The 13,944-nt window shown below is 41.2% G+C and overlaps 1 protein-coding gene and 1 pseudogene across 1 annotated transcript; one reads left to right on the top strand and one right to left on the bottom strand.

Annotated features, from left to right (window-relative positions):
• The first annotated feature begins 5,456 nt into the window (after positions 1-5,456).
• On the top strand, positions 5,457-6,194 carry LOC6049095 (annotated as a pseudogene).
• A 173-nt stretch (positions 6,195-6,367) lies between these two features.
• Positions 6,368-9,387, bottom strand: LOC119769050. The gene is made up of 3 exons (XM_038260940.1): positions 9,286-9,387; positions 9,008-9,226; positions 6,368-6,421 (listed from the first exon to the last, which is right to left on the bottom strand). Exons 1-3 carry the CDS (start codon positions 9,385-9,387, stop codon positions 6,368-6,370), a joined length of 375 nt encoding a protein of 124 aa, XP_038116868.1.
• Positions 9,388-13,944: the final 4,557 nt, after the last annotated feature.

The following is a 13,944-nucleotide window of genomic DNA, read 5'->3' as shown; positions in this document are numbered from 1 at the left end:
TGTATTTTGTATTTTGTATTTTGTATTTTGTATTTTTGTATTTTTGTATTTTTGTATTTTTGTATTTTTGTATTTTTGTATTTTTGTATTTTTGTATTTTTGTATTTTTGTATTTTTGTATTTTTGTATTTTTGTATTTTTGTATTTTTGTATTTTTGTATTTTTGTATTTTGTATTTTTGTATTTTGTATTTTTGTATTTTTGTATTTTGTATTTTTGTATTTTTGTATTTTTGTATTTTTGTATTTTTGTATTTTTGTATTTGTATTTTGTATTTTTGTATTTTGTATTTTGTATTTTTGTATTTTTGTATTTTGTATTTTGTATTTTTGTATTTTTGTATTTTTGTATTTTGTATTTTTGTATTTTTGTATTTTTGTATTTTGTATTTTTGTATTTTGTATTTTGTATTTTGTATTTTTGTATTTTTGTATTTTTGTATTTTGTATTTTTGTATTTTTGTATTTTTGTATTTTGTATTTTGTATTTTGTATTTTGTATTTTTGTATTTTTGTATTTTTGTATTTTGTATTTTTGTATTTTGTATTTTGTATTTTGTATTTTTGTATTTTTGTATTTTTGTATTTTGTATTTTTGTATTTTTGTATTTTTGTATTTTGTATTTTTGTATTTTTGTATTTTGTATTTTTGTATTTTTGTATTTTTGTATTTTTGTATTTTGTATTTTTGTATTTTGTATTTTTGTATTTTTGTATTTTGTATTTTTGTATTTTGTATTTTTGTATTTTTGTATTTTGTATTTTTGTATTTTGTATTTTTGTATTTTTGTATTTTTGTATTTTGTATTTTTGTATTTTGTATTTTTGTATTTTTGTATTTTGTATTTTTGTATTTTTGTATTTTTGTATTTTGTATTTTTGTATTTTTGTATTTTTGTATTTTTGTATTTTTGTATTTTTGTATTTTGTATTTTGTATTTTTGTATTTTGTATTTTTGTATTTTTGTATTTTGTATTTTTGTATTTTGTATTTTTGTATTTTGTATTTTTGTATTTTGTATTTTTGTATTTTGTATTTTGTATTTTTGTATTTTGTATTTTTGTATTTTTGTATTTTTGTATTTTGTATTTTTGTATTTTTGTATTTTTGTATTTTGTATTTTTGTATTTTGTATTTTGTATTTTGTATTTTGTATTTTGTATTTTTGTATTTTGTATTTTTGTATTTTGTATTTTGTATTTTTGTATTTTTGTATTACTTTGTATTTTGTATTTTGTATTTTTGTATTTTTGTATTTTGTATTTTGTATTTTTGTATTTTTGTATTTTGTATTTTGTATTTTGTATTTTTGTATTTTGTATTTTTGTATTTTTGTATTTTGTATTTTGTATTTTTGTATTTTTGTATTTTTGTATTTTTGTATTTTTGTATTTTTGTATTTTTGTATTTTTGTATTTTTGTATTTTGTATTTTTGTATTTTTGTATTTTTGTATTTTTGTATTTTTGTATTTTTGTATTTTTGGTTTTGGTGGCCAAAGTATTCAACACTAGTTCGTTTGATTTGCCTGGTAAACATCAAAGCTTTCATTTGCGACCAATACAGAATCAAATTTTAGCAAACGAAATCAATTTTGACTCGCTTATTACAAGCACGATACGAAGACCATTAATTATTTGTTTTTTTCCAACGAAACAATCCTCTCCGAACGAAAACAAACGAAAACCCTCGAAAACCCGAGTGAAAACGAAACAAAAATCTAGCAAAACAATGCAAAGGGCCGTTGAGTTTGTAAACAAAGAGTGTATCCCTTTCATACCAGATGTAAACATCCTCTAACGTGAGCAAGATACACTCTTTGTTTACAATCCCACAACGGCCCTTATGTATTGTTTTGCTAGAAATATTGCCTACCCGTCGGCTTTCGGCTGGCTGCGTGCTTTTTTCAGCTGGATTTTCAATGGAAAATTCCACGGAATTTACCAAAAACATCTTGTTCGGCCAGGTGCTGACTCAGCGTTCCTACGTTGTGTTTCGTGAATGGCCAGAACTCGCAGGAACCGAAGCAGCAGTGGACTTATGGGCGGACAGAAGATCCCTCAGGGCTTGGCACGGGTTAAATGAAACACGGGTGTTTCAGGAGAGCCGAGAGGCGTCCAGGCTCCTCGGCGGTCGAAAGTAAAAGAGGGCGATTTATTTCTCACATCTTAAAGCTAAGTTTACAATATTAAAATATCACAAAACTAATCACTGAAGACGAAGAAGTAAACATAAACAAACTTGACGTCAGCTTGGTGACGTTTTAGAAACTCACCACGCTCGCACTAGGGGTGATTCAACGAGTTGCTCTTTTCGCGGGAAATTGTAGGGCCCGGCGCCGATAGCGATCGCACGGCGGGACCAAAGTTGGATGTTTGATCCAACAAATTTATAAATGTAATCAGCAAACTAGTTATGCCAACGGAAAAACTAGTGCGTTCAATCAAAAACTTATTGAAATTACTAATTAACTGGTTTAGCAAGCCTGGTTCTAAGACTGACAGCATGTTTTTTAACCATGATATTGGTAAACTCTACCTTTTGTTGGTAAGAATCACTATTTTTGCGACCTGGTAGGGATAACAATTTTTTAGAAATTTTAACCAGTTTTTAGTAAGTTTTGCTAGAAACCTCCTCTCCGTGCAACGAAAAATTCTCAAAATCGTTTAGAACTCGCGATTTACGATTTACTGAAAAATGATTTGTTTTCATAAAAATATCAAAAATAAGCGTCCAAATTGTCCCGTATTTCACATTAAATCATAGTAAGGATTCTTATTCAGCCATTCCACGTCAAACAGGAAGTCTCCAAATCAAAAGTGCTCCGATTTGGCTCAAATTTGGAGTGGGGTTCCTTGGCCCAAATAATTAGACCCGTATTTTTGTTTGGCGATTAGGGTGGTCAATCCGAAATATTGGTCCAAAAATGGCATTTTTCGTCGATTTTCGCAAAAACCACGATTTTCAAAAATCATATCTCGGAACAGCTGAACCAATTTTAGAGCGCCACAATTCAAAAAACCCAGTTAACTCAATCCGAATTTTGAAACGGAATCTATTTAGAATCGTATACAAATTCCGTTTCAAACGCAACAACCGGTTCCGTGTTCGAACCGGTTGTTGCGTTTGAAACGGAATTTGTGTACGATTCTAATTAGATTCCGTTTCAGAATTCGGATTGATTTGACTGGGAAAGGTTATTAGTTGGGCTTTTAAGCAAAAATATGTTGAGGTCCAAAAAAACTAGCTGAATATTTGAAAAGGTCCTATGAAAACTTAATTTGCCGATTTCAAGGTCACGGGACCAAAGAGCCCATGTCTGAAAATATTTTCCCTGATTCCTTGTAATATTTTACATAACATATCAAAATTGGCGGATATCCATTAACACGTTTCGGAGATATGATTTTTTTACATAAAAATGGGTTTTCGATGCGCCGCGCGCAAAAAGGGAAAATGACGATAACGGGTAAAATCCACTTTTTCACTAAAACTGCGATAACATAAAAATTTCAGCGAAGACCTATACATGTCTGGGTACCAAAAGTTGCGTCTTTCAATTACGAAAATTTTGGTACCCAGACATGTATAGGTCATCGCTAAAATTTTAAAGTTATCGCAGTTTTAGTGAAAAAAGTTGATTTTTTGCCGATTTCGTCATTTTCCGGTTTTTGCGCGCGGCGCGTCGAAAACCCCAGTTTTTATGTTAAAAAAATCATATCTCCGAAACGTGTTAATGGATATCCGCAAATTTTTGATATGTTATGTAAAATATTACAAGGAATCAGGGAAAAATATTTTCAGACATGGGCTCTTTGGTCCCGTGACCTTGAAATCGGCAAATGAAATTTTCATAGGACCTTTTCAAATATTCAGCTAGTTTTTTTGGACCTCAACATATTGTTGCTTAAAAGCCCAACTAATAACCTTTCTTTTGAATTGTGGCGCTCTAAAATTGGTTCAGCCGTTCCGGAGATATGATTTTTTGAAAATTGTGGTTTTTGCGAAAATCGACGAAAAATGCCATTTTTTGGACCACCCTATTTCGGATTGGACCACCCTAATCGCCAAACAAAAAAATACGGGTCTAATTATTTGGGCCAAGGAACCCCCACTCCAAATTTGAGCCTAATCGGAGCACTTTTGATTTGGAGACTTCCTGTTTGACGTGGAATGGCTGTATTAATAATGTTCTGTATTCATATTGATTGATCCAGCAAGTCGTCATTTTTCATTGGCAGCATGTTAAAGTTGGAAAAATGTTTTTTTTTGCATGATTTTTTTTCGAATTTCTCTCAAAAATTCATCTAAACAATATAATATCTGATGTTTACTCCCAGTCCATACTCGAAGTGACCACACACTGAAGAGACCCACTGAGAATTTTGGCTCGAGCCTCGAGTCGATCTGGCTCGAGATCGAGCCTGAATCGAGTCGAGGCTCGAGCCAAAATTCTCAGTGGGGATGTGCTTCCGGTGTCAGGGCGTACAAAACCGATGGGACTCTCCCTTATAATACCAAGGGTCGGCGTGACGCTCGAACTTACTCAAAAGCCAAGAAAACATTGCGAATGACTAAGGGAAACCACAGAGAACAGATGTACATCATTGAAGAAACAGCATTGAAAAACGTGTGTTAAAATTCAAACCAAAATACGTTGGAAAGAGCTAGGGCGTATGTCACGCTCTAGGGGGAGGGAGGGTATGAGCAAGTGTGACATTGCATGTTATAAGAATAGGAAAAGCGTGACAAAGAGGGGGAGGGGGGGGGGGGGTAAATTTTGGCTGATTTTAGCGTTGATTGTGTTTTGGAGTATCGTCCTGGTCCACTTTTCTTTCCTTGAGCTTGTTGACCCGCAGCACGGAATTGTCTCAATTGGATTGACGTGTGACTTGGGCAACAGGAGCTTATCGAAGAATGCATCCGCGTATGGTCCATCATCACGTTGTACGAGGAACACATCAAATCCCCGCTGTTCGGATCAAAATTGGTTCGAGCATGCCGAAATGCTGATGGCCTGTGCTGTATTCAAACTGGCCGCGAAAAGGTCCGGTAAGGAATCGATGGCCATGGAAGCATTCGGTCGCGCTCTGCTCCAGCTGCCGACGACGATCGCCGACAACAAAGGGTACGATTTCGTTTGTAACGCTCAGCTATTTAAACGAAGAGTACCTGATGCGGCAAAAGATCAGTGACGACGATGAGCGCAGCATAATCGGAGGACGCGAAACGGACCCCGAAAGCATTGAAACACTGGATGAGGAAGAAGTGAACGTGGATATAGAATGCCTTCCGGAAAACGATCGGCACAAGCTGGAGGCGCAACATATCAAGGATTGCAATGAGTTGAATAAAAAGGGCGCCACGGAATTCTGGAAGGACAATTTGACAAAATTTTGATTTTGATTTTTTGCTTATTGGGTGTTTTTAGAACCGCCTTGAGTCACTGACCGCTGAATGGCGCACCACATCCTGTACGCTGCATTTATCAAGAGCTATCTATCTCCATCTTCCGTCCTGATTGTGATCTTCCCCCAGCGAATCGCCGAAACGTTTGCCGAGGAGGAGGGCGAAATCGCCCGGCTGTTCTCGTTTGTGGGGGCCATCGGCGACCTGATAAAGAGCACACTCGGCCCGAAGGGAATGGACATGGGCATGATTCAAGTGACGCACGGCCGCAGCGCCGGCCAGGTTGACGTCACCATCGACGGGACGACGATTCTGAAGGCGGTCTACGTAGACAATCCGGCGGCGAAGACCCTCGTGGACATGAGTCGCTTCCAAGACGACGAGGTTGGCGATGGAACGACTTCCGTGACTGAGTTGGCGTCGGAGTTACTGCGCGAGCCGGAAAAGCTGATCGAGCAAAAGTTGCACCCGCAGACGATTATCGCCGGATGGAGAGCGGCCACGCAGGCGGCACGTTTGGCGTCCCAGCAAAAGGAGTACTTTGCCAAGCTGGTCGTCGATGCCGTGATGCGGTTGAAGTGATCCGAGGAATTGACCGCGAGTCAGCGCATAAAGAGGTTGCTTCGAGGATTCGTTTTGGACGAAGATTTCCTGCTGGACAAGAAGCCCGGTGTGCACCAGTCGAAGCGCATCGAGAACGCAAAGATCTTAATCGTCCTTTCTGGATCGCTTGTCTCTAATGGAAATTTTTATACCGGTTTGCGCATTTGTATCAATACCAACTAATTCAAGTTTTGGTAGATTATAGACGTCATTTATATTGCAAGATTCGTAGATTTTGAGTTGATCAGGCTCTACTACTGAACTTGGCTTTGCTTGATTTTGTTGATGCAGTTTTGCTCGCGCTCGTGTTTGTACGAGATGCACATACATCTGTTTCAGCTCATCAATGTCGATAACTACTCTTGAAAGTGCGTTAGCTCCGACGTTTGATTTTCCAGGTACATAGTGTACTGCGAAATCAAATTCTTCGAGATCTAAGCGCATTCTAGTAAGTTTCGATGATGGCTCTTTCATTGAGAACAGATAGACTAGTGGTCTATGATCTGTTCTAAAGATGAATTTCCTACCATATAAGTATGGCTTAAAATGGTCATTTGCCCAATGTATGGCAACGAGTTCCTGTTCTATACATACCATACCAATCAGCTTAGAACACCATACGCGGTGCCCGTGCTGTATCAAGAAGGTTGTTCCATGTTGCTCGGTTCTGGGCTGCAGCTCGCCAGTCTCCTAGGTTGCAGATCTTTCTTAGGTCCGCCTCGATCTGATTTCCCCATCGTGCACGCTGTGCTCCTGCTCGTCGGCCTGTGCCGCCATCCGGTTGCGCGCGGTCAAAGAGCATCCTGACAGGATGGTCTTTGTCCATCCTCGCGACATGGCCGGCCCACCTGAGCCTCCCGATTCTCGCCAGGGTGACGATTGTCGGTTCTCCCAGCAGCGCGTGCAGTTCGTGGTTCATGCGCCTTCGCCACTCGTTCTGAGCTGTACGTACTCCACCGTAGATCGTTCGCAGCACCTTCCGTTCGAAAACTCCAAGGGCTCGTTCGTCCTCTTGCCGCAGCGTCCAGGTCTCATGGCCATAGAGGGCAACCGGTCTAATCAGTGTCTTGTACAGGGTCAGCTTCGTGGCGCGTTGCACTCGATCAGATGTCAAGGTTTTCCGTAATCCAATGTAGGCGCGATTCGCGGAGTGGATACGAGTCCGGATCTCTAAGCTGGTGTCGTTGTCGGCCGTTACCAGCGATCCCAAGTACACGAATTCGCTCACCTCCTCCAGCACATCGCCATCTACAGCTAAAGGGGTGAGTCTTGGGGGGTCAACGTCCTTCGAGCCCCTCCCTTTCATGTACTTTGTTTTCGTCGTATTCATGGCCAATCCAATTCGTCTTGCTTGCGTCTTTAAGGCGGTGTAAACCCTTTTCACCGTCTCTAGGTCTCTCGCTATAATGTCAATGTCGTCCGCATAAGCAAGAAGTTGGACTGTCCTGTTGCAAATCGTGCCTCTCGTATCTATGCCCGCTCTTCGCACAACTCCCTCAAGTCCGATGTTAAACAGCGCATTGGATAAGCCGTCACCTTGTCGTAACCCTTGATGCGATTGGAAGGGGTCCGCTAACTCCCTGCCACTCGCACGTGACACATCACACGATCCAAGGTAGCCTTGATCAGCCGAGTCAGTTTGTCCGGAAATCCGTTCTCGTGCATGATCTGCCATAGCTGTTCGCGGTCGACTGTATCGTAAGCTGCCTTGAAATCGATGAAGATGTGATGTGTGGGCACGTTGTACTCACGGCATTTCTCGAGGATCTGCCGGAGCGAGAAAATTTGGTCCGTGGTGGCCCGAGCGCCAGTAAACCCGCTTGATAGGGGCCCACGAACCTCCGTGCGTACGGTGTCAGCAGACGGCAGAGGATCTGGGAGAGGATTTTATAGGCCGCGTTGATAAGCGTGATGCCGCGGTAGTTGCCGCAGTCCAGCTTATCGCCCTTTTTGTAGATGGGACACACGACACCATCCATCCATTCTTCTGGTAGTTTCTCCTCCCTCCAGATCTTAGAAATCACCAAGTGGATCGCCCTCGCCAACTGCTCTCCTCCATATTTGAAGAGCTCACCGGGTAACCGATCTTTACCGGTGGCCCTGTTGTTCTTCAGCTGCCTGATCTCCTTCTTCACCGTCTCCAGATCAGGTGCCGGGAACTGTTGGTCAGCAGTGGGCGGTCCAAGTTGGGCTTCAAAGCCGTCTCCATGCGCTACATCGCCGTTGAGGTGCTCGTTGAAGAACTGCTGCCACCTGTTCAACACCTCGCCTTTGTCCATAAGAAGGTTTCCCTCCGCGTCCCGGCAAGTGTTGGCTTGCGGCGCATAGCCTTTGCGGGACCGGTTAACCTTCTCGTAGAACTTTCGCGTCTCGTTCTGCCGGAACAGCTGCTCCATTTCGGCGCGGTCGCGATCTTCCAGCTGGCGCTTCTTGAGCTTGAAGACCGTTCTCTGCTGTTTCAGCGCTTGTTTGTATCTGGCCACGTTCTCATCAGTTGCAGCCCTCAGCTTCACCGCATAAGCTGCTTTCTTCTCGTCAAGTAGCCGCTGGCACTCCTCGTCGAACCAGCGCTGCTTTCCAACTCGGACCGTACTACCTAGCGCGGCTTCAGCGGCACTGCCGATGGCCGAGCATATTCTGCTCCATCCATCGTTGAGCGAGGCAGCGCCGAGTTCCTCCTCCGTTGGCAGGCTCGCTTCCAGCTGCTGCACGTAGTGCTGAGCCGCAGCCGTGTCCTGCAGCCGCTCGGTGTTGAACGGCGGTGGGAGCCGGCTCCGTCGTCGTTGGTACGTCGTGGACAGTTTTGAATGCATGCTTGCACCCACCAGGTAGTGGTCCGAGTGGATGTCCGCACCGCGGTACGTGCGGATGTTCCGTATGTCCGAGAATAATCGGCCGTCGATGAGGACGTGGTTGATTTGTGTTTTTGTTCGTTGGTTAGGCGATGTCCAGGTGACTTTGTGGATGTCTTTCCGGGGGAAGAATGTGCTCCGTACCACCATACCGCGGGAGGCTGCGAAGTTGATGCACCGCTGGCCGTTGTCGTTGGTGACGGTGTGCAGGCTGTTCGGCCCGATCACCGGCTTGTACATCTCCTCCCTTCCTATGCGGGCGTTCATATCTCCGATGACGATCTTGACGTCCCTCTGCGGGCAGCTGTCGAACTTCTGCTCCAGCTTCGCGTAGAACGCTTCCTTCTCGGCATCGGATGATTCCTCGTGTGGGCAATGTACGTTGAAGATGTGATAGTTGAAGAAGGCTCCCAATCTATCACACGACTCCGCATCTTGCCCAACACTATGAAGCCGGTTCCCAGCTTGTTTTCGGCTCCGCCGCTCTGGTACATGGTGAGCTCCAAAGCATCATCCTCCAACATCTTCGCTCCCTTCCAGCACATCTCCTGCAGTGCTACAACATCGAAGTTGCGGGGTTTGAGCTCGTTCAACAGAGCGTACTCATACCCATCGAAACGTAGCGATCTGCAGTTCCATGTTCCGGGTTTCCAATCGGTGTCCTTTTCGTGCCTGGGTCTATGCCGTTTGTTCCGGATCCTTATTCCTTCTTGATTGTTCGTAATACTTGAATTTTCGATATGCAGCCGGATTGGTGCTGCGATACCTAGTCTCGGGGTGGGGCTGCCACCTTGAAGCTACCAAGACCCAGCTCCGGTTTTCTCTCGACACCGTAACGGGGGCCTTTCTCACGAGGCCTAACGGCATAGCTAAACCCTCCGAAGAGGATGAAGCCCCCCTTCCCTGTCAGCATACTACCATAGTTCCCACCGGGGATGGTTACCCGATCTCTCCAATGGTTACTAGTATCCCGGCTAGCGCCGCGGGGAGGCCAGGGTATCGGAGTTACTGGACAAGAGGCTAACGGACCGCTTGGTGGGTCTATTTTATTCCTGCGGTACTCGAAGTACCTATGGTACGCCATGTCCAGTCATTCGCTAACGTTCCTGTTCTATAGTGGATTTATTTGATTCACCTTTAGTGAATGTTCTGCTTGCGTAGCATACTGGTAAGTCAATATCTCCATGATTTTGGGATAATATTGCTCCACATGCTATTTTCGAAGCATCAGTTGTTAAAATGAACTGCTTTTCGAAGTCAGGAAATTGAAGAATTTTGGTGACAACAGTTTATTCTTAATTTCTTGAAAAGCGTTCTCGCATATATCAGACCAGATGAATGGTTGATTTTTGCGTAATAGTCGATTTAATGGGTGCGCTATTTTAGCGAAATCTGGCAAGAAGCGTCGATAATAATTTGCAAATGCTACAAATCTTCGAACATCTGCATTTTCTGGTTTCGGATATTTTTGGATCACTTCATATTTTGATTTGTCCGGTTGAATGCCTTTATCTGAGACATGATGACCTAAATAAGTCACGTCTGTTCCGAAAAAGTTACATTTTGCTGGATTTAGTTTAAGATTGAAGTGTCTTAGTTTGGAAAAAAACATTTTCTAAATTCGAGATGTGATGATTGATTGAGCATCCGACAACAATAATGTCGTCAATATAAAGGAATGCACATTCTGGTGGCAATCCACTCAAAGCAATCGTCATCATTCTTTGAAAACTGTTGGGCGAAATGTTTAATCCAAATGGAAGTCTATTGAATTCGTAGTGTCCATTAGAACTAGAAAAGGGTCTAGCTCATTTCCCCGAATGACATTTCCCCGAATGCCATTTCCCCGAAAATCATTTCCCCTAATTGGCCACATCCCCGAATACCACTTCCCCTAATCAGCCACATCCCCGAATGCCATTTCCCCGAATATCATTTCCCCTAATCGGCTATATCCCCGAATACCATTTCCCCTAATCGGCCATTTCCCCGATGTGACACTTACGCTAATTGCCGTTTATTTAAATTTAAATTTTCCCGAATTTTCATATTCCCTAATCTTTATTTTCGCTAAAGCCTTTTTCCATGACTAACAGTTATTTTCTCTTTCAATTTTACCGAACAAACAGCTTTTTCGGGTATTCTATTGATTAAATGTTGTAAATTGGGTAGTAAAGCCCTTTGTAAATTTTTTTGAACAACGGTAAGGAACACGATTAAAAACCATTTCTGATGACGTTTTTTTATTTATGCAAAAAAAAAGTTATTAACAAGACAACATTTTTTCGATGGATCAACTATGGTCCCCTTGGAACGAGCTGTCAAGTAGGAGCATTTCTGCCAAGAAGGGCCGGGAAGTGAATTTTTGAAAATTGAATTAAAAATCCATGTTAAATCCTTTGCGGTCGTTAAAAGGGTCATTGTACTTTAAAAATAAGCTTTATCATTGTGAACACTAATATCAGCTTAATTTTAGGACCCAATTACAGTCCAGACTCGATTATCCGAAGCCTCGATTATCCGAAGTTTCGATTATCCGAAGTTCGATTATCCGAAGTGAAATTTTTCCGAGGCCTTCGGATAATCGAGTTGTTGTGTGTTCAAGAACCCAAAAATCGAACAAATAGGTTCAGGCTGGTACAAATTTTATTTAAAGTTTTTGTTGATTATACTTTTCGCCAAATCCAAAACTAGCAATGTGAATAAAATGATCAGTGTGAACGGGGTTCTGTACTACGAAAATCGCACGGTATGTTTTCTGAATCATAAAAAATAACAAAACTTCTATTACATTATTATTATGATGTCTATAAGTAAAAAGTATTTGGTTCGAGAATATATAACAAAAAGTCTGTAACAATATTCATTGTATATGAATGAATAGTACCAAACCTTTCAACACTCTTTCCCCCCTAAAATGCTACGTCTGTTCTGAGTGAATCCAAAAAGAATGTTGATCATTCAAGGCCAATACGAGCCTTTCAAGAAATATTATATGTGGTTTGATGTGATAAAAATTGCCATCATTTTTTTTCTTATAAAATGCTATTTCCCCAAACGCGGTCAAGCAGAAATGCCCGGTGCCCAGGAGCGCGCGCGCTCCGGGGCACCGGGCATTTCCGCTTGACCGCCTTCGGGGAAATGGCATTCAGGGAAATGACTATTCAGGGATATGACTAATCGGGTAAGTGGCATTCGGGATTGTGGCCTATTCGGGAAAATGACTTTCGGGGATGTGGACGATTAGGGGAAATGGGAAATTCGGGTAAATGGAATTCGGGGAAATGACTATTAGGGGAAGTGTCTTTTCGGGGAAGTGGCATTCGGGAAATGTCCCTTCGGTAATATGGGTTTCGGGGAAATGTCATAGATTCCTAGAAAAGGCTGTGAATTTTTTTGATTCCTCTTTAAGTTCAATTTGGTGAAATCCGGACATTAAATCCAAAGTTGTGAAATATTTTGCTCTACCTAGATGATCTAAAATTTCATCAATTCTTGGTAAAGGAAATTTGTCACCGAGAATCTTTTTATTTAATTGTCGGAAATCCACTACCAACCTCCATTTTGACAAAGAACTTTGTCCTAAGGGCTCTATTCTGGTGAGGTGTCAATCCAGAAAAACGAAAAATGTCGCGCGTTACGAAAATGTTGCATGCTTGGTACTGCGGAAGGGGTCAGCAACGAATGAAGTGTGGCAACAATGGTGCAACATTCTCGCGTGACAGTTCCAAGAAAGCAGGAGACGAGGCAAAATTTGCACCATGTTGCCACATTTCATGCGGACTATAAAAGCTAACAGATAGCCTCTGAACAGATAGTTTTGACCGAAAATCCGTCAGAGACGGATCGACGGTGGTAATTTTATTGCTCACACACACATACACACATTGAAAGACACAGGTTGTGCACCAACTTGGGAGGAATAGAACGGTCACTCGGAAACCAGAATGATTCAAGGCAATGGGGTTGGGACCAAACTGGTAGGATATTGGCCACACCCGGAGTGGCCATGGCCCTGAGGGAAGGTTCTACCGAGGGACATTTATTAAACAGTCTTTATGTTGCTAGAGGGGCGACGATAGTCAAACTTTTTTTTGTTGAATGTTTTAATTTTGTCATAATAGCGTTTCCAGTAAAATCTTATTTTTAAAATATTTTTATCATTTTTTAGCTGCTTTGGGCACCGATTAATCAACTTTTTTCCCCACTCATAAGGGCGCCTCCAGTAAAACTTACATATTGAGAATTTACATAAAAATGTTTACGTCATAGGGGCGCTCCCATTCCATTTTCCATATCGAGAATTGGCATGAATTTTTTAAGTCGAGAATTTGCATGATTTTTCATATCGAGAATTTGCATGATTTTTTCTAGTCATAAGGACGCCTCCAGTCAAATTTTCATAACAAAATTTGTATGATTTTTTAGGTCGTAGTGGCGCCTCCCATTAAATTTTCATATTAAGAATTTTCATAAAAATGTTTAAATCATAGGGCGCCTTCAGTCAATTTTCATAATAAGAAATTGTATGATTTTTTTAAAGTCGTAGGGACGCATCCATTAAATTTTTCATAGCCAAAATTTTCATGATTTTTTAAGTCGTAGGGGCGCTTCCTGTCAAATTTTTTAATCTTGAAAATTTGTTTCAAAAAAATTTAAGTCGTAGGGGCGCCACCAGTTAAATTTTCATAATAAGAATTTGTATGATTTTTTTAAGTCATAAGGGCGCCTCAATCCAAGTTGCCAGTTCGAGAATATGCCTTTAAAGTCGTAGGGGCGTCTTCAGATATATTTTTACATTGAGAATAGGGTATATGGCCCTATTTTGGACCTACTATGCAAAGCGTCAACACATTTCGCATGGTTCTCAGGAACGGTCTAACTAATTTGGCTCGTTTCAGTATTGTTTTGTGCTTTAATTTATGCTTAACAAAGTGTACTATTGAAAATTGAAAATAATTTAACCATTTCATTGTAACAAGCATTTCAAGTAAAACATTTTTTGGATGCTTTTTGGACTTATTGAATGTATTTTGGAGACATCGCTGAACCTATTTTGGACCCACACTCTGATTGGTTGA

This window comes from Culex quinquefasciatus, chromosome 3 (genome assembly GCF_015732765.1).
Source record: "Culex quinquefasciatus strain JHB chromosome 3, VPISU_Cqui_1.0_pri_paternal, whole genome shotgun sequence".
NCBI lineage: Eukaryota > Metazoa > Arthropoda > Insecta > Diptera > Culicidae > Culex > Culex quinquefasciatus.
The sequence above is the reverse complement of the archived record's forward strand: the minus strand, read 5'-3'. Positions and strand labels throughout refer to the sequence as shown.